The sequence below is a fragment of the Pogona vitticeps genome, chromosome 9 (genome assembly GCF_051106095.1).
Source record: "Pogona vitticeps strain Pit_001003342236 chromosome 9, PviZW2.1, whole genome shotgun sequence".
In the NCBI taxonomy this organism is placed as follows: domain Eukaryota; kingdom Metazoa; phylum Chordata; class Lepidosauria; order Squamata; family Agamidae; genus Pogona; species Pogona vitticeps.
This window is the reverse complement of record NC_135791.1, coordinates 2822604-2843501: the sequence shown is the minus strand read 5'-3', so window position 1 is coordinate 2843501 and position 20898 is coordinate 2822604. Positions and strand designations below refer to the sequence as shown.

Here is a 20898-nt window from a genome sequence, read left to right as displayed (position 1 = left end):
GGCACTTATGGGGAGCCTTAAGCACCCCAACCTCCAGACAATCCCCCCTCCCTGATCTCTGCTGGATCCTTCAGATATCTCCTGTGCAGGAGGCCGAGGGGAAGCACGGCTTCTTGGTTGAGACACAAGGTCCAGACTTACTGGAGGTGCTGCATGCAAAGTTGCCCTGGACCTTAAAGATCTGAATATCGATGGAAATTTAGCTGGCCTCAATGCACGTTGTTCACATTCTCCCTTGTTGCAAACCAGTTATTCACCCAGCCTTATTAGTCCTGTACCCTTAAAAAAAAGATATATTTTTAAAGCGCTACATTGTTGGTTGTATTTATAATCTAGCTTTCTTTCCCCGAAACCCTGCGTTTTTCTGTCATGTCACTGTGACAGGTGTTATTGCTGTTTCCTTTGAGACAGGTAATTGGATGTTTCAGAAATGGTGAAAAACAGCATGAGTATTGATTTGAAGTGCTGAGTGCTCCCCTCCTCACCAGGCTCACAATTGAGCACTTGATTACCTACCCAGCAGGTTCCCTGTTACATAAGCAATAACCTGCACATGATGCCGTAGGTTTATGCCAGGTGCTCAGGAGTTGTATGTATACAGGCTTATGACACTTTTTTTTATTGTGGCCTTCTCGAACTTTCCGTCAGGCACTTACCTTTGACCAGCCTCTTCCCCCTGCCTCAAAAAAACCCCAAACTCAAACCCTTGATCTTTGGGCTAGACAAAAACAGGCCATTTGTGTCTAACCTGAGTTTATTAGATCAGCAGCTGCGCTCAACTAGGCGAACTGACATCTCGCAGAAGACTTGGGAGTCTTCCAAGAGGGTCTGCAGAGCACACCCGTCCCATGGGAGGCCCCGTGTCCTTCTCACAGCAAGAAATGAGGAGCCACCCTAGAAAGATCACGTCCTAGATCGATCTGGGCAGTCGCTGCTCCTGTAAACATCCTTGACTGGAAGCTGTTGGGTGCTCGAAGGGGCTTTCAGTCGGATGTTTGCAGCGGCCGGCTGCTGCGGTCCTCCAGAAGCGAAGCGGGGTTTGTATTGAAGAATCCTTCCAGAACAGCGTCTGAGAGATCGGAGACAGTAGCGGAAGGAGAAATGCGTTGAGGTGGATCCTGCTCCTGGACCTTTACAGGAGTATCTCTCCCCGTGTTGCAGACCTTCTTTAAAACTGCGGTTCTCGGGCTGTTCGGAGTTTCTGGGTGTCAACTTCAAGGGTCCGTGGCCCTTGGCCAGGGTGGCTGTCTTCTAAGAATTGCAGTCCAAAACATCTGGAGAGTCTGAGAGGGCAAACTATGGCACCTAGCTCAGCGTCATCATCACAAATGTCATGTTTGCAGTGTTTCATCAGCCAAAAAAAAAAAAAAAGCTAGTCCTTTTTTTTTTATCTCAGAAGACTTTACAAGCTATGCATCGATCATATGGGTGGCAACAGAAAGGGAAGAGTTCTGGACACAGGTAGGGAGCTTTTTGCCATGCAGGAACTGTGCTCACCCGTGAGCTTCAGAAGTCGAGAGGGCGATCCTGACTTTGTGATGAATGTGTTAAAAATGCAAGCAGGTTGTTGAGACCAGAGGCCAAGATCCTGCTGCTCCACCAGCTGAGCGCCTTGCTGAAACATCCCTGCCATGCCATTCCAGAAGAACACCAGTTGCGCTTCGCTGTAGGGAGGCCCCACGCTTCATCTCATTGCCACAAAGATTGGGAGTCCTTTAGCCTGCAGGCCCTGCGTGGCCTGAGGGCCCCTTTTTAAGGGCTAGCAGGGCTGCTCCGAGGGGGATTTCTCACCCGCCCCAACAGTAATATTTGATTTTCTACCCCAAGATGGCGGAATTGTCCCTGTGGGCACACAGTTCTTCTATAAGTCAAAGTATTTGATTTGTTCACCTCTTCAGACTCCCCGATGGTGTTTCTGCAAGGGATTGGGTCACCCCTTTGCAGCTTATTCTTGCAAAAAACAACCCACCCCTTTTATATGTTTTTGTTCATTTTTTAAAAAGAACAACTTTCAGGCTCCTTGTTGGTTCCTTTCTTAGGAGCAAAGCGGGGTAAAAATGCCATAAATGTAGAAATAAGTGACTAGCAGCCCCTCTCTGAGAAGGAGCACTCTTGGCGTCCCCCAGTTCTGATTGCTCTTTCTTTTTCCTTGAGCGGACTGCTAACCTAGTCTTGACTTGGTTTCAGCAGGGCCTTCATCCTCCACCCAGAACAGGTGAGGTCTTCGGATCAGACCCCCTTCTGGCCGAGGTGGCCAAGCGTGGAAGTGGGTACTGCAAGGCCACTTCCTCCTGCTCTTTCTCTCCGTTGCATTGCCAGGAGGGTGACCCTCTTGTTTCCCATGGACCTTTTGGATGGAGGGAGGCCAGCCTCTCCTCCTGAATAGCTTATGTTCCTGGTTAATGTTTTGTGGTGCTCGGGGGAGAAATGGCTCTTACCTCTCCATTAATAGGGTTTGAGCTTGGTCACTTTGTGCTGGTTTGTTTTCCACCCAGCAGGCGATAGATCTGGAGGACACCACCAAAAAGTTGGGGAGGGGGAAACCCCACATGTTACGAATGAGGTGTGTTCTACGTGTCCACCTGGAGCACGTTTCTGAGATCAGGAGCCATTCCCCCCTGCCTCCACCCCACAGTTCTGGTTACTTCCCCCCCTCCTCAAATCGTTAATTTTTTAGCTTGGAAGTGAAAGTAGGTCAATAAGTAAAAGGCAGTGGCCAAAAATCCTGTTGTATTGACATGCTTATGTAAGTTCCACAAGCGATGGAGAAATCTGCACCAAGGGTGGGCGTCTTGTCCAGATAGCCGTTCCATGAGTGCAGTTGCATGGCCAGGTAAGCAGTTCGTTGTGCCGTCAGACAGGTGGGCCTCTCATGAACTCATGCAGATGTAACTTTATGCTGTACCAAATGCAGTAACTTACAGAAACCTGTCAGACTCCCTGGAGATATGATATTGTTGTTCTGTGCCATCAAGTTGCCCCGACTCGTGAATGACCGCTCTCTGAAAGGTCCTGTCCTCAAGAGCCCTGCTCTGCTCTTGCAAATCTAAGCTTGCGATTCCTTGAGGGGGCCGGTCCATCTCGTATTTCGTCTTCCTCTTTTCCTGCTGCCTTCCACCTTTCCCAGCATCTTTGCCTTTTCCAGAGAATCCTGCCTTCTCATGTTATGCCCAAAGCAGGGCAGCATTAAACCATTGAATGACACAAATGTCCTTCATAAAGCTCTAGCTTTCTCTCCGTGGTTTAGGTCTCTGGCTGCAGGGCCAGAGGTTGCCAGTTCAAACCCCACCCCACCCCACGGTGCATCGTGGACCCTACGACGGAGACTCTTTCCTCTGAGCCCTTCTGGAAAGACGGGAAGGCAGGGGAAGATAGTTTGTGTTTCCTGTACTCTCCAGTTCCAGCTTTTCCCATGCCGCAGCGTGTGTAAACATCCTACACTCTCAGCTGTGATTCTGGGGTGGCTGGGAGAAGGTTGTTTACACCTCCTGCCATGGATTGATCATCTTGCAAACTGCATCAGCTGTTATTCACTGTCCAGCCGGGCACATTGCTGTGCATGGCTGGAAGCCTGTATTCCTTCCCTGCACTCCCCAAATTCTCTCTGGCATGAAAACTGAGCAGGGTTTAAGAAGCTAGGCAGGGACGACCGTTGAGAAGCAGAACCCGAGTTTGTGGCATATCATGGTCTGTGGTTCACAATTAGCAACAGGTAAAGCCTTTTGCGGTGACTTGAAAGTTCCCTCTTTCTCCTCGACGGCTTCTTATCGCTGGATCTATGATCTAAGGAAGTCTGGATGTCACAAAGGAGAGGGCAACCCCCAGGCCTCTCCAGATGTTTGAGTTTCAGAAAGATTTTCATCGGGGAGAAAAATGGCGTGGAGACGCCTGCAGAGGGGAGGATGATCAAGAAGGGTTTCTGCTCCCCGTGTTGCCTTCAGAAAAAGTCAAGGGCTCTTGACTGGCTTTCTGCGCCGCCCTCTTGAGACTCCACCGGTGCTCTAAGAAGGTCGAGGTGCCTGGCTGAACCCAATCCAGCTTCACCGTGAGCAAAGATGCTACTTTCCCAGTCCCAGGTCTCGCTTTCCTAGCTGCCACAACATAGATCAGCTTTTTCTCCTTTTGGTGCCCTCCCAGATGAATTGGAATTACATACCCCATCATTCCGAAGAGGATGACAAATGGAACGGCAGCCCCAGCTCATCTGGAGGGCGTCCGTCTGGTGGGGAAGCCGCTGGGGCTTTATGAGCCAGGGCTGATAGGCGATGCAGCCCAGCCACATCTAGCGGCCCAGCCTTGAAGGAGCAGGTGGCCGGTTCTGCTGCAAGCAGTGATTTCCACGTGGCCTGCATGCCCCCCTCTCCCCTCCTCCCAACACGAGGAGGGGGTTCTTTACAAGTAGTACAGTAACACATCTCTAAAGACAGGCATGGATGGGGCACACTGAGGACAGCAGCAGGTGGATGCTGCAATTCCTTAAAGGCGAGCCCTCCGAGAGGCAGGCGGGAGGCCTCGAGACTTCTCCGTAATCTCACAACACTTGGATTTCTGTGCTTTCTGAGGGTGCTTCCTCTTTGTGGACAGGAGCTATAGCCCTGCTGAGTATTTCTTAGGATCGTGACCCTTCTTCCTGTGGCCTTGGAGAAATTGCTCCGCAGGCTACCCTTGTGGAAGATTTCAGCTGGCGAAGGCTGCTTCTTCATCCCTGTCTTCTTCTTCCTCTTCCTCCTCCTCTTTTTCCCTTTGGCTCAGGAGGAGGTGCGCCAGGCTGTGACCCCAGCGGAGCCCGTCCAGTACTATTTCACCCTGGCGCAGCAGCCTGCGGCGGTCCAGGTCCAGGGGCAACAGACGGGGCAGCAGACCACCACGGCTGCCGCCACCACCACCCTCCAGCCTGGCCAGATCATCATCGCGCAGCCTCAGCAAGGACAGGTGGGTGGATCGGTGCTCCTCGGGGCTGGACGGCAGGTTGGGCAGTGTCCCGCTTCTCCCCCCCGCCCCCAAGATGCCCGTGCACTTGGAAAGGAGGGCAGTTAACTCTTGACAATGCCCTACGCTTCCTTGGCTTCCCCAGAGAAGGCCAGCCGTCAGAGGGAAGGTTGGTGGGATGGGCCAGTCTCTCGAGCCACCAAGGAGAGGGCAGGCTTGAGCTGGCAGTGCCAGAGAGGGTAACTGCTGTGGCTCTCTTTTGTTGTGTTTCTCCACTTCTCACAGCATTTTCTTCCTTGTAGCAGAAGTTGGTCCTCCTCTGTTTTCACATCCCTCCCTGAGAGTTGTGCATTTTTAATTTTATCCACTTTGATCACCTTGCACCCAAAGCAGATACATGAATGGCCACCTTCAGATTCTCACCACGTAGTGGGTGGAGGTGTGCAGGGTGGGGCCTCCACCTTTCTGCTCTAACCGTTCTAAGAAAAACTGAGAGCTTGTTTATTGGTGTTTTTCGAAGGACGTTTCAGCCCGAGTGTATGGCTAGTCTTGACCCTGTTGCCAACAGCTTTGTAACCCGAGGCTCTTTTCCCCTCGCGCTCTCTCCTCCTTTCAGACCACTCCGGTAACGATGCAGGTTGGCGAAGGGCAACAGGTCCAGATCGTCCAGGCGCAGCCGCAAGGGCAGGCACAGCCGGCGCAGAGCGGAACAGGTCAGACCATGCAGGTCATGCAGCAGATCATCACCAACACGGGCGAAATCCAGCAAATACCGGTGAGAGAGACTGGCAGCCCTTCCCTCCTTTCACTCCGGAGCTGTCATGAATCCACGGCTGTCGAGGAGAAAACCTTGTCGCCTGCCGCTGTTTCCTTTCTCCCCCTTCTGCTATGCTGCTCCTTTAGATAAGACTCTCCCCACACACTCGCACACTGCTGGGTTTGCTTTGCTCATCCTTCTCTTCTGTCACTCTGCTTTAGACATGCAGGAAAAGTATTTGTGGCTTCATCTTCTGAGGACTATACAGTTCATGCCTGATGATCTTCTTTTCTGTGTGTTTGGGTTCGGGTGGTGTAGGGTTTGGAAGGGAAAGGAGTTTTAGAAAACAGCGTTCAAATCTGTTTGAACACGTACCCAGTGTGTTTTGAGCAGCCTCCCTGTAAGCATGCATTCCCCCCCAGCTTCCTCTTTCATGCGCTTCTTGCGGCTCCTCAGTTCCTCCAGGTTGGAGTGTCATCCTTCCCGAACATGCTTTGTGCGCAAGATTTTGGCAACAGAGAAAAATCTGTGCTGTTAAATAACAACCAGGATTCACTTCAACCTTTTAGTCTCGGTTACTAAAGCTGCACCTGGCATTCATTGGTGGTGGTTCTTCTACCTTCTTTGTAAATCCAGTAGGTTTTTCATTCCTTAAAACTGCGGGAAGTGAGGCAAACCATGTCTTTTAGGAACAAATGTTTCCAAGACATCCCTGCGCGAGTGTTTGCAAAATATACCCCACCCACCTCTGGAAAATATTGCAGCAGGTACAGCTCCGAACAGCCCCTTCATACTTAAGAGGAGGGAAGGAGGGAACGTTTGCTCTTTGATCATGTACGCCTGAGCCAAGTAATGTGACCCCCTCCCCGCGCCCTCCCAAAAATGTCTGCCTTGCCCAGTCAAAGTTAGCTATTCTAGTTAAAAGCTAACTAGGGGCTGCTTTTTGCAGCTGTTTCCCCTGCAGGCCTGTTTCAGTGTTTAAAGTCATCTCTGCAGACTCCTGGTAGGTGGGTGCTAGCGTGGAGAAATGCCCATTCTTTCTCCCCCCACCCCCGGGATTAATTGCTTTGTGGTCGGAAAATGATGCCATCTGGAAAAGTCAGCGGCGGGGCAAATTCAAACTCCATATTTTCTGCTCCAGCAGTTGGCAGGCATTGACCACAGATTGGACGGCATTTACTCCTTTTTTTAAAACGTTCCCCTTGTGCATTCAAGACACTCCTGTTGGATGTAAAGTCCAGAGAAGATCAGAAAAATAGTTCAAGATGCAGCTTGGTGAGCCATCAGTTGCAGGTCTTGGATTCCCTGTTTCCCTTAATGTGTGCCAAATACAAACAGGAATCCACGCAGCTGTTCATTGAAGTTTACCTAATGTCCTGCTGCTTTAAAATGTTAGCAATTAAAGAAATCTTGTGGCATCGAAATGGTTTAATGAGTTTCGTTTGACATAACCCTTTGCAGGCTGCCGCCTCCCTGACGGGGAGGTGTCCGATTCTGCAACTGATGAAACAGCTCGCAGTCTTCAAAAACTTCTCCCAAAGGAATTTGTTATTCCTTAAAACATGATGCAAGATTTTGGGCCCAGTTTTTATTATGAATAACCAGGCAGGGAAGAAGAACGATGTTTCAGTTTCCCTTTCTTGTGGATGTTCTTGATGTGGTCAGTCGGGTGACTCACTTTGCAACCTCTGTGTGTGTGTGTGTGAGAGAGAGAGAGAGAGAGAGAGAGAGAGCACAGAGCTTTGGGGGCCCCATGTGGCCTCAGAGTCATGAACTGCTTGCCTGAGTACCAAGAGGATGTGCTCCTTGTTCTTCCGTGTCTTCCTCCTGAATGTATAACCTCCCTTCATTTCGTAGACACAAGGAGAAAGACTTGTGCGTGTTTCCAGGTGCCAACCCTGTTCCGTCTTCCTCCCTCCCACTTCTTCCAGGTTCAACTGAACGCCGGACAGCTGCAGTACATCCGCTTAGCTCAGCCCGTGTCCGGCACGCAGGTGGTCCAAGGCCAGATCCAGACGCTCACAGCCAATACTCAGCAGGTACCAAGTGATCTCCAGAGGGGGTTGGCCAACAGCGGTTCAGGTAGCCCAGGCCAGTGGGAAAGGAGCTTATTGTGGGTGTGGGTAGCCTTCCTGGGCTTGAGAGTCTGCCACTTGCCTTCTCGTTCCGATAAAGATAAAAATCCTGAGTCGTCGCTGTGACTTTCATTGGTACTGGTAGTATCGAGCCCACCTTTTAACGTGTCTCTTTATTGGAGGAGCTAATTATTTTTTTACACCTGACACCTACTTTCAGGAAATGCTGTAAACACTTAAAAGAAACGCTGCTCAAGATGCAATCTGCTGTTTTGCTGATGGACGGTGAAACTGGTCTGTGGCTCCGTCTCAAAATCCAACCTACTCAGCTCTGCTTGGTTCCTTTTTCCTCTTTTTTACTCCTGCGTTTGTGGAGGTTCAGCTCCTCTTTTTCGTCCACCTGCCAGATTTTGGATTGGCACTCTTTGTGTTCGTTCAGGCGCCGTGTCTGATTTCCAGCACTCGGCAAGAATTATTTTTGTCAGTGCTAAACGCAACTTTTAAAAGCATCTGTCTCTTTTTGTGTATATTCTTAATTCTAGCAGTCCCTTCTTTTTAGACCTGGAAAGTACTTTTCTTGGCAGCCTGGGCACCCCATTAATATATTTGTTTTACCAGATGTCATTCTTTCTCTTTTCATTTTCTCAGTCCATTTTTTTTAACACACACACACACCTACACACTCCCAGCCATGTACAGTAGGAAAACAGTATCCACAGGAGAATTGGGTCCAGGCACCCCAGGCGTGGTCTCTGGCTCCCTTTAGTGGCTAGTCCTGGTAAAGAAACCCTTGAAATAACACACACACACACGTACGTTTGTTTACGGTGAGGCAATTTGGATATTTCTGGGGGGTGTTTATTTAGTATTTTCAGGCCGTGGGTACGTGACTTTGTGGATCCTGATCCTGCAGATAGGGGGTTTCCTCCTGCACATACATCTGCCTCTCTCTCTTTTCTTTTTAAATGGTTTCTCCTCTCGGAGATCAAGGGACAAGTCCTGGGTGTGTCCCAGCCTACGGATTTCTATCCATTCGCAGCTAAGAACTGTTTCAGTGAGTGGTCCTTGATCTTATCAGAACATGTGACCATCCTGGGAAGTCTCATCTCGGGACTCCCATCTTCCCATTCTCTCCCCTGTCCAAATTCTAAAGCCATACACCGACCTTAGCAGTGCCTCAAAAGAAGGTGCACAGGCCACGCATAGTGAAAACTTTAGCACGCCTCCCGGACAGCCTGCTTGCAACTTTCCTACAGACATAACGGCGCCACGGCTTGGATTCTCCTTGGAGAGCTCACTTTTTGCAAATTGTGTTGTCTTTCTGATGGAGGTTGTGTGCCCTATAGAACGGCCTGCCTTCTTCCTCTTCGCTTCGTTCCATCAGTAAACAGATGTGTGTGAGTTGGGGGGGGGGAGACATGAGAAGGTTTTGCCAACACCTGCTAGGAGTGTGTGTTTGTGTCCCAAACCCAGGAAAAGAGCCCCACCCTTCAGGGCCAGAAGGCATTTGTGTTTAAAAAACTCCGTCTTCTTTCTTTTGGTTTGTGTGCTCTCTACACTCCGTCTTTCCCCCCCCCCAAAGGACAGGGCCACAAATGTGAGTAAACCAATCTCTTTTACAGATTGCACAGACAGAAGTTCAACAGGGACAGCAGCAGTTCAGCCAGTTTACAGATGGACAGGTATGAGCCCCCAGTGAACCTTGGTGGCCGTTGCATGCCGACGCTTGCTTGCATTCAACAACCTTTTGAAGGTTGCGGAATGTACTCTTTCCTGCATGGGTGTGTGTTTGTTAAAACGGTTCCGTTGTCATTGCACTTTTTTTAAAAAAATAATTTGTATTAAAAATAAGTTCTGTACCAAAACAGGGTCCTTTTAAGGAGAAAGGTGGGGTGAAAAATATTGTAAATATATTTTAAATAAATTCCTCCAACTGCTGTGCATACAAAGAGCATCAGCTGGTATTAACCCTTTGAGTTTACACATTTTTTCGTAAATCAGCACGTGAGGTTGAGGGCTGCCGAAGGAATCAGTACGATTATTACAGCACTCAAGGAAAGGGAGCCACGTTTTTCCTAATGTACCTGTGCTTGGATTCTGATGCATTAAGTGTGAGTGGGCAGTGAGTTTTTCCAGCCATGCTCATTTCTGTCCTATACTGTATCTCCCCAAGCACTTAACTGGGATTCCTGAAGCCCCTTTCCAAGCCAGAGTGATTGTTTGTCTGGATGCTACACCTTGGGAGGGGGCGGCAGGGGGGAGGGGGATGAATTCCTTGTGGTGTAATTGAAGCACAGGAATCTAAAAATAAATTCATTAGTCCTCGTGCTGGGGTCATAACACTCCTTTGTGAGGCTCCCTTTCCAATTATATCAAATACCTCTGCCCGGCAATTAAATATTCTAGGGCAGTGCCACCAGGAATATAAATGTGGACCAATGACTTTGCAGCCTCTCCGGCAATTTGGATCCAGCTTTGTGTGTCTGTATTTCAATATCCGTGGAGTACAATGCCATCCGGGTGCCACTTTGAGGCGGTGCGCTCTCATGGATGCCGAAATTGATATTAAAACTTTTTCACTCCACGGCCTTTTCTAGTCTCCGTCTCTTTAACAGCAAATCCATAGTCTCTTTTTTTGAACCTAGTCCTCTGGGAAAACGATAAGTTTGGAGAGCGCCTGCTGGCTTCTTTGGCCCCCTTTCAGAGGAAGGGCTGTCATTGGTGACGGAGCAGGTAGAGGTAGGAGGGGGCTGCCGTCTGCAACCTTGGGCAAGCCCTTCCAGCCGGGGTTGGCAAGAGTAAGTGAGATGTCCCAGGGGTTTGACTGAGGGTCAAGGGGCTTCCTACATCCCCGTGTTCCGTGGCTTGTGTGATGTTTCTCTTTGCGGCTTCATTCCATTTCGTTTAAACTAGGATAGTGTCCTTTCCACGCTCTTGAGTATTTCCACATGGGTGGGGAGGTTCTGCTGGTGGGTCATCCCAAGCGAAGCCAGAACAGATTATAGGAGGGAGGTGTAGGTGGCCTCAGCAGCGTCTCCCGGTTCTTTCGTTGAACGAGTCCTGCTTTTGCCTGCATGATTGTTTTTCACAATGCTGTGCGTTCTGATAAGTGGGTCTGATCCGCCGGTGTGTCCTTGCCTGTTCTCTCCCAGCAACTCTACCAGATCCAGCAAGTCACCATGCCTGCCGGCCAGGACATCACGCAGCCCATGTTCATTCAGTCCGCCAGCCAGAATACAGACGGACAGGCACCGCAGGTGACAGGAGACTGACCTGGCGCCGCTGAGAGGCTTCTTGACGTGACAGAAGTCACCCCAGCTGGGATCGATGTGCTGCCCACCGGATCCAGAGGTCCTCCTCCTTCTTGCCTTCCACCTTTCCCTTCCCCAGTATATACCTTCGTTTGCTGTTAAGGCCCCCACCGGCTGTGATCTGCGTTGTGTTTTATGAACCATTTGATCTGATGGAAGGAAATACTCAACAAACTGGCACCAATGCAATATTTTTTTTTTTGTGAAACTGCAAATCCTGTATTAACTGAACAATTTCTGCCTACGTTGACCATTTTTTATAGGACTGTCGTCCAGCCTTTTGGCTGTTCATCCTTTCTTCAGTGGTCCAGCGTCTTTCGTTTCACCCCTCCTGCTTCCCTGTTCATTGGACTTCAGCCTCCAGGATTTTCATCCTGTTATCATCCCTGCTCTAGTATTAGATGGACCTATAGCTGTGTTATAATTGTCAGAAAGTGTGTGTGTGTGTGTGTGTGTGTGTGTGTGTGTGAGAGAGAGAGAGAGAGAGAGAGAGAGAGATTCTTAAAAATTTCCCATGTTTCATGACTGCTGTTCCGCAGCTTCCAAGGATATAATAATTGAAGGGGAAATACACCAGCTGCTCCTGTCTTAAACTCAACTTCTAAAGGCTTTAAACTTGGCCTTAAAACTATTTTGCAAATGCTTTAAAGAACTTCGATGCTCAAACATGATTTATTGGTTAATGGTATGACATTTGTAAAAACCTGTATGAAATTTGGTCAATGCATGTGTTTAAAAGCTGCATGAAATGCAATAAACTTTTTCCTTTTTTTTTCCTATGGCAGTTCAAACTCTTTGTCTTCGAACTCGTCACTGGAACCTGAGCCAAAATGGTTCCTACTTGGTTGGAGATGTTGACCCATGACATTTTGGGCTCCAGAGTTAGGAGCAATAAACGCCCCCCCTCTCTCTTTTTTTTCACTCTCTGAATAAAATGGACAATTTTTATTTTATTTTATTTTGTGGCCGCAGACCCTGACTCAGGTTATTATCCCTGATGGTGAGATCCACCCACTCCCTTCTGGATCTTCCGTTTCTTGGTCAGCTTCCTTTTTAGTGATGACCAGGAACTTGGTTTTTTGAACATTCTCTTTTAGATGCTTTTCATTACTTGTTCCACTGATGTTTAAAATACAGCAAAGATTATGTCTCTTGCAGCCACTAGAGGGTGCAAGATTCAAGATCCTCATTTCTCTTTCTGTTGTGCTTCACGGGACGTAGAATGTTGAGTGGTCTTAAACTCTGGGGTGTCAATGTATAGGTGGTTTAGGCAGGTTTATTTATTTATTTATTTTATTTATTTTATATGAGATTGTGTGACTAAGTTTCATCACACAGAGAAGCATTTGTGGTGGGATATTTTCATAATGTATCTATTCATACTTGGTGGAAATTAGTGCCTTACCAGAGGGACTTGGAAATTTACTTATTACTTACTTACTTACTTCTTGTTGTTTAGTCGTGTCCGACTCTTCGTGACCCCATGGACCAGAGCACGCCAGGCCCTCCTGTCTTCCACTGCCTCCCAGAGTTGGGTCAAATTCATGTTGGTCACTTCGGTGACCCTGTCCAGCCATCTCATCCTCTGTCGTCTCCTTCTCTTGCTTTCACACTTTCCCAACATCAGGATCTTTTCCAGAGAGTCTTCTCTTCTCATGAGATGGCCAAAGTCTTGGAGCCTCGGCTTCAGGATCTGTCCTTCCAGTGAGCACTCAGGGTTGATTTCCTTCGGAATGGATAGGTTTGTTCTCCTTGCAGTCCAGGGGACTCTCAAGAGTCTCCTCCAGCACCACAATTCAAAAGTATCAATTCTTTGGCGGTCAGCCTTCTTTATGGTCCAGCTCTCACTTCCATACATCATGACAGGAAAAACCATAGCTTTGACTATTCGGACTTTTGTTGGCAAGGTGATGTCTCTGCTTTTTAAGATGCTGTCAAGGTTTCTCATCGCTCTCCTCCTAAGAAGCAGGTGTCTTTTAATTTCAGGGCTGCTTTCACCATCTGCAGTGATCATGGAGCCCAAGAAAGTAAAATCTGTCACTGCCTCCATATCTTCCCCTTCTATTTCCCAGGAGGTGATGGGACCAGTGGCCATGAGCTTAGTTTTTTTTTTTTTAATGTTGAGCTTTAGACAGTTGTTTTTTTTTTTTTTTGCGCTCTCCTCTTTCACCCTCATTAAGAGGTTCTTTAATTCCTCCTCACTTTCTGCCATCGGAGTGGTATCATCTGCATATCGGAGGTTGTTGATATTTCTTCCGGCAATCTTAATTCCGGTTCGGGGTTCCTCCAGTCCGGCCTTTCGCATTATGTATTCTGCATGTAAGTTAAATAAGCCGGGGGACAATATACAGCCTTGTCGTACTCCTTTCCCAATTTTGAACCAATCAGTTGTTCCATATCCAGTTCAAACTTACTTACTTACTTACGTTTATTTCTCTCCCATCCAACTAGTAGCTAGGTTACTACTCCGGGTGGCTCCCAGAAGGACAACAGAGTCAAAACAGAGTAGATTATTTTCCTTCTGGGTCCTTGAAATAAAATTACAGTAGGATAGCCGGTGTCTTAAAAGTGCACTATTTCCCAAGAGGACAAAGTCTTGACCTTCACAGTCCTGCCTGCAACCAAAACTGCATCATGGTAAATCTAGCTGATGTCAAAGTTACACAATGGTTTCAGGAGGCCAGGTTCTGTAGATGCTGGTTTTCCGTCAGTTGAGTGATCATGGTTTCTCCCACAAACACCATGGGCACCGCAAGTTGGTGAAGGAATGGAGGGTTCTCTCCTAGATCAGCCGCACCATCTCTTCAAATCTGTGCCCCTTCATCCTTGGTTTTAGTTGGCCCACGAAGACATTCTGCATTTCCACGATTGTACTGGATGTTCTGTGCAAGGGGAAGAGCTTAAAATTGGCCATGATTAAGCAAGGAGGAGAAATTAGCAAATAACACAGATGTGCAAGACACCGTGCTGTTCTTTATTTTTCTGGGCCTGAGCTAATTTTTTGGGGGGTGGGTGGGGTGGGAACATCCCTTGCCATCAGTTGGAATCTCCAGGCAATAAAAGCTATTCCGCTCTGCATTGCACACGCACACAAATGCACACTTTTCCCCCTGAGAAGAGAAGGTGAACCCGGGAACAGCACAAAGGTAAGTGATACGGAGCATGTTTTAAGTTGCAAGGAAGTGTCGGCTGCTAAAAATAGGAAGACCCCGGAATCTCTGAGGGAAGAGGCCCGAGCCACGGCAGAAAAGGGACAGCTTTGCAAGCCTCGTGATTTCGGAAAAGAACAATTGAAATACTTGCAAGATGACAAGAAGAGAGGAGGATGGGGTCATTATATTATGAGGTGGCAGCACTACAACGGTTAAGACAGTGGATAAGACTGGAGGATGAAAAAATATTAATGCTAGAAAGCAAAGATTTAAAATATTTGCATTTAGAAGCCCTACCCGGTCATTCTCTGCTATGCTTAGAGGAAACGGTGAACCGCTACCACCTCCATCCTCTCTTTTTACAGATGGAAAGAGAAAATCTAGAAGGGAGACATGGCTGGTCCGATCACCCTGTTCCGGTCTTACTCTGCATCTTTACTGACTGAGCCATCCCTTCCACCACGACAGGTCTACCTCTAGAGCAATGGTTCCCAACCTTGGGTCTACCCGGTGTTCTTGGACTACAACTCCCAGAAGTCCCGGGCAACACAGCTGGTGGTGAAGGCTTCTGGGACTTATCCAAAGTTGGGAACTACCGATACAGAGTATATAGAATTGGCCTTTCTTGTGTTTGAACAAATGCATGTTGATCCATCAGAAATCTTAGTCTTTGAACTGGCAGAATATTTTGCCTGTCTCTTATTTTGCTTTTTGATTAATTGAGGGAATTTTTTTTTGGTTCTGAAAAAGGGAATTTGGTGAACGGTATTACTGAGGGAAAAACAGGAATGGGGACTCAAGTCATAGAACTCATCAAGTCGGACTTAAGTTGCAACGGTGACTTGACTCGGGTGTTTTTTTTTTAATGGCTTGCAACTTGGAGTCCACACACTTTTCCCTTTTTTCTGGGGGGGGGGGATGCTTTTTTTAAACAAGGACTCAAACTCAGGGCTTGGGAACTTGGGACCAAAGACTTGGATTCAGACTTGGGACCAAAGACTTGGACTTGGGACTTGATTCCAAAGACTCTGATTCAGACTTGGGACTTGGGACCAAAGACTTGGGACTTGGGATCAAAGACTTGGACTCAGACTTGGGACTTGGGACCAAAGACTTGGACTTGGGACTTGATCCCAAAGACTCTGATTCAGACTTGGGACTCAGGACCCAAAGACTTGCCAACAACCCTAAGGAAAAGATACTTGCTCTAGTGGAAGCGCTGACATTGCCTTTTGGTAGGTAGGCCTGAGCGGACTGCTCTGTCCTGCAGCTGTTTACTCAACATCAGTCCAGCTGTTTGGCTTCTGACATTAATTTGCACTTCCACAGCCCCCTTCTTCCCTGGTCGGTCTTCTCCCCACCCCCCAGTATGCACCGTGGACTTAAATGGCTTTAGCAATCCTTTTTCGTCCCCCGGGAACCTTGGGAACCGTAATTTTATCTTACTTTTTAGGGGAAAGGGTGAAAGATCTTGGAAGCCCCTGTCAACTGATCTGTAATCCCAAGCATTGAGCGCGAGGGCGGGAGAGGGCCATCGTAACTAGTGAATCATTTTTGTCTTTTCTTTTTAAAATCAAGTTAAGCTTTGCAGGCTGTAAACCCATTCTCCGCCTGTCCTGCTCTGCAGGCAGGCAGGCAAGCATGAGTGGAAGAGCTGGACTTTTGAGCGAATGTGCTTCTCCACGCACCATCTCAGCCTTTTCACATTGATTCCAAGCTCCCGCTAACCGTAGCAACGATGGTCATAATGGCAAAAGTAATATTAAATGTTTTGTAGGATAGTGCTGGTTGGATAAACAGGGTGCACCCTCATCATTAGGAAAGTAACCAGAAAGTTGCAAGAAGGAGCAGCTCGGTCCCTGGATAAGTTACAAACTATGATGTAATAGAGTTACTCCCTCATTCTTGGATAAGAGAAATCACTGAAAGACATTCATTGTTTGAAACTATTATTTAGGGTGGGGTCCATGGAACTCCAGGCAACTCTCTGGGCTAGCAATGGAGGTGGGTCAACTCAATATTCCAGATGTAAGAATAAGTCACTCCCTTCAGCCATCTGGATAGCTCCGTGTTTGAGGTCTCTGGCTGTAGAGGTTGGGAGTTCGATCCCCCCACTGTGCCTTCTTGACAGGGGCTGATCCATAGGGTCCCTTCCAGTTCTGCAGTTCTAAGATGATAAGTATTATTATTATTGTATTGATTTTCTTCCCTTGCAGCACTCTGTGGATACTCCTGCCCATGTTTAATTTAATTACATTTTTCATTTCAGCTCTCTAATTTTTTAAAATTATTATTATTAATAAAATCAATCTGTGCCTATTAAACACCGCGATACATGGGTTCAGCTTATATTCATTTGTTAATACAGATCAGGGCCTAATCTCTACACCGCATGTCTAACCATTGATACAACAGATTCCACGTTTGAAAATATTCTGAATCTTCTTTCTCTTTGATTTTCAATGTAAGTCTGTCCATTTCCGCACAGTCCAAAATCTTCTTAATTATTTCTTCATCTGTCGGTATTCCTTCATTTTTCCAATGTTGCGCCAGTACGATCCTAACTGCTGTCAAAATTTGCAATGTAAAATGTACATTTTGTGTGTCTAATATTAATAGAAATATTAATATTCCTAATATTAATAAAATATTAATATTCATAATATTAATATGTCTAATAAATGTTGGGAATAAAACAAAAAAGCAGGTACTTATTATCATGTATGGTGGACTTGTGCTAAAGTTAAAAACTTTTTGGATTAAAAGACACACATGGCTTGTTAAAATGTTAAAAAAAAAACAAAACCCATATCGACTTTAAACCAGAACTCTTTCTATTCGGTATAATGCCAGAAAATCTTAATAAGCTCTCTAATTTTTGATGACCAGCGCTTTTATGGTTGATTGATTGGTCTGCCACCATTCAGGTTTAATTTAAGCTGGAGTTTTGTCTGCTATTTTGTTCAATGTCTTAATTGTTGTTTATTATTGAATCTTAGTTTAGATTGCAGATGTGCTAACTGTAAGCCACCCAGCGGAGTGGCCTGGCTGCTAGAAGTGCCGGGAAAAAATGAATTAAAAATAAACAAAACCCCCTCATATTGAAAACTTCCCTGGAGTCATTGGATTGTGTTGGTTTCCGAGATTAGAATGATAAATTGGGGGCTGGGGAGGTCATCGTGCTTAATTCCTTTATGGAGTTTGAGAAAATAAAAGCATATATAGTAAAAATGGGTTTGTAGAAAGGCAATGAGAACTGGGAGTGAGAGAGGAGGCTGCAAAATGATTAAGCGATAGGATTTTTTCCCCTTGAGGTGCGCCGGTAGCTTTCCCGGACAATCAGCACAATAAGCACGGTCTGGTGCCGCGTTTGCAGAAAAAGAGGGCGAAATCTGTGATGTACAGAATGTTCACAAATGCTCAGCTCCCCAGAGACCAGGGGCAAAGAATACCCTGAGTTAGCAACTCGCAGCCGGCCGGGCAGCCTCCGGAGTTCATGTTCTTTCCAGGACCCCATTTGTGGGCAAGCTTGCCTGCGGAGCAAAAGGGCTGGAGTTAACAATTTTATGTTCTGGTTTCGGATGCCACCTCTGGCCTTCGTTCCAGGCTCAGAGATTACAAGGAGGCGAGACGCTCAGAGAAAAGGGAGTCTTATCAAGCCAGCGCCAGAGAAACATTGTCTGTATTCTCAGAAGAGAGCTCGCCTTTTAATCGGCTTCAGCACAAAATAAACACATCGGGGCGCCTTTCAGACCAACGGATTCCAGGTTGAGCTTTTGTGTCCGACATAACATTTCTCCTTTTATCTGAAAAAAGTGGATTATTTATCCCTGAAAGCTCACTCTGAAAGCACACCTGTTAGTTTTAAAAGCACCACAAGGCATTGGTTTTTATCCTGTTTTTGTTGGTAGCAACAGTTTTTTTTTAAACAAATGATGTCAGAAAACTTCTCATTACCCATTGAGTGGAGCCAGAACTTGGAAAATTTGGGCTACAAATCCCAGAATCCTCCTACTGCCATAACAGTAGCCTGTTTGCAATGATGCAAACACATTGTTGATTCTCCTCCAGCAGGGGGCAGACTTTGTGCGACGATGACTTCTTGTTGGGTTCAAGATGGATTTGTGTCTTGGATTTGACCATCCCAAGCTGTGTAAGGGATCTAGCCTTGAAAGAGCACGGCTTTGGTCGCAATGCTGTCCCTGTGGAAGTGTTTCAGCAGCTGCCTTGCATCACAAGCCCCCTCCCCTCTCCACGGGGCAGCAGCCGAGAGGTGGACACACAGCTCGGGTGGAGACTGGCTCTGCTATGAAGATCAGCATCAGCTGTAAAGTTGCTGAACCTAGAACCACGCTCGGACATGGCAGCCCGGAGCTGCTTAAGACAGACTTACAGACAGTGTGCCATTTTTTTCATTGTTTATTTATTCGTTCATTTGCTTTCTCTTCACAATGAGTTATACAGCTGTCTTGTAGGACATGGGGGGAAAGCCACTTGTGTCTCACGTTGTATTAAGTAGCCAGGTCATTGGGTGTGTATGTGAAAAAGACCAACAAAGTCTAGAGTTTCACATGCCCTACTTTTTTGACTTAGTAGACTCTTCCAGTCTTTACCTTATGAGCTATTTTCTCTCAGGCCACACTTATGTATAACCAGCCAGGTCCGGGAAGGCAGGAATGGCCATACTGCAAACCAGAGGATGATATCTCTAAGGGTCCCCAAGCTTTGAGGAAGAGGTGGAGGCAGAGAGAGGTTGACCAGCCCAACGGTGTCTTCAAGAAGGAAACTGCCTCTTTAGACCTGTCCATGGTGCTGAAGGCCCAGCCTTCTGCTACCTGCTAAGCCACCCACCTGATCTCCTCCTTCCTGGATCGGCATCACCTTTTCAGGTCAGACCATAGCCTCCAGCAGGCTGCCTGGATGTGAGGCTGAGTGAGAATTACAGCTGGTTCATTTTTTTTTTTACAGAAACTTCCCAAAATCCACACAGAGGTCTTCATAAACTCAATAACAAGGATGTTCTCAAGAACATTGAGGATTCTGGGGAAAATGAAGATTTACTATCTATGTAAAGGACTTGGTGTTCAAAACACAAACAATGAATCCTTCTGTTTTCAAGGATGTCTCCACTGCACAATTTGGGTTGCCTCCCCTCATTTTTTTTCCTGACAGTCCGGTCATCTTTAACAGGTAGGCGTCTCCATTTCTGGGAACTAGCTATATCTTCCAAGAATTACCAGTGCAGAAACCTTCAGATGTTATTCAGATCCCTTTTTTTAAAAAAGAAGAACTTTGTAACCTTTACAAAGGATATCTCCTTACATCTGTTGGAAACAGCTTGAGTTTTTATTTGTAATGTTTAAAAATTTAAGCGAAGTAAGTGAAGTGAGCTAAGTGCAGTAAGTAAAAGTGAAAGATTTATATGGGGTAATTATGACTTGCCACAGAGGTCCAACTTATTTCTAGCCATAATGTGTTTTTGTTGACTCTTCTACAGTATCTGGGTAGCTTCCTTCCTTCATTCATTCCTTCGTTCCTTCCTTCCATCCATCCATCCATCCATCCATCCATCCATCCATCCATCCATCCATCCATCCATCCATCCATCCATCCATCCATCCATCCATCCATCCATCCATCCATCACCATAAGTGAGAATGGACTTGATGGCACATTATTATTATTTAAAAATACCAGACACAGTCAATCAACATTATAAAAACATTGAGCATACATTCAGATCAAGCTGAGCCGCCAGTGAATCTAGATTTGCAAGCACACTTTGCTAAATGTTCGCATCCTTGAAGTCTTAATCTTGCTCGCATCTTAGGCCAGATCCGTAAAGCATAAAGCAGCATTAAAAGAGAGAGAGAGAGAGAAGAAAAGAACAAAAGGCATAAAGGAAGGCTGCAAAGTCAAAATGGTGTGGTATGAATCATCCTAAACCTTTCAGATGTTGATCATTAAGACTTAATGTTTTTGCTTCCAGCATACATTTAGCAAGGCAACCTTAATGAATGCAAATATTAAAATATCGACCCAAGTTTCCTTGGCATTGCTTCCCTAGTGGCTTAAGGAGCAGCGTCAGGGCGGTGATGGAAAACCTGAGAGCCCGGGACCAGTTAAACCCCCAGAAACTCCTTCCAGATCACTTTCCATTTTGAAAAAAAGTCCATCTTGCAGGAAGTCAAAAGGGCGTCATATGCTGGATGGTCTACACAAGGGTGTGTGGATTCTCCTGGGCGCTTCTGTGTGGGGTGGGCTGGAGAAGATCTGTCCGTGGCCGTACTTCCCTGTGGGCTTTCCTTTGACGACCCCCAGCTGGAGGCCTCGCCGCTCCTCCCTCTATCCCCGGGAACCCCTTACAGGAAATCCTGCCGGACTCAAATCCCATCCTCGGTGCCACGCCAGGAACTGAAGCTGGATTCCTTGGAGCCCTGTGGCGCGGAGGACTCCCTGTTCTTATTAGCTCAGGCCTTGGAAAGCCTTTTAAAAGTTTCATCACGAGGCGGAGGCGAGCTTTCAAAGCCCAGCCCAACCAGACAAAGGCTGTGACAGCCGCGGCGGGTTGGAACCGGCCATGAGAATCGTCCGGCTTCCCGAAACCCATGACAGAGCTGATGGATAAGTCGGTGCCTTTATTGATTTCGACTCCCTGGCGTTGGATCAACTCA

At 47.0% G+C, this 20898-nt stretch overlaps 1 protein-coding gene across 3 annotated transcripts in view; it reads left to right on the top strand.

Moving 5' to 3' along the window:
- Positions 1-11851, top strand: part of NFYC (nuclear transcription factor Y subunit gamma) — a 42163-nt gene extending 30312 nt beyond the window's left edge. For all 3 annotated transcript variants that reach the window (XM_020812938.3, XM_020812939.3, XM_078380064.1), the window contains exons 6-10: positions 4753-4932; positions 5546-5704; positions 7618-7725; positions 9384-9443; positions 10914-11851. In XM_020812938.3, coding sequence (XP_020668597.3) covers positions 4753-4932; positions 5546-5704; positions 7618-7725; positions 9384-9443; positions 10914-11033 — 627 coding nt within the window. In that variant the 3' untranslated portion in view covers positions 11034-11851. The remainder of the gene's footprint in view (positions 1-4752; positions 4933-5545; positions 5705-7617; positions 7726-9383; positions 9444-10913) is intronic.
- The last annotated feature ends 9047 nt before the right edge of the window (positions 11852-20898 follow it).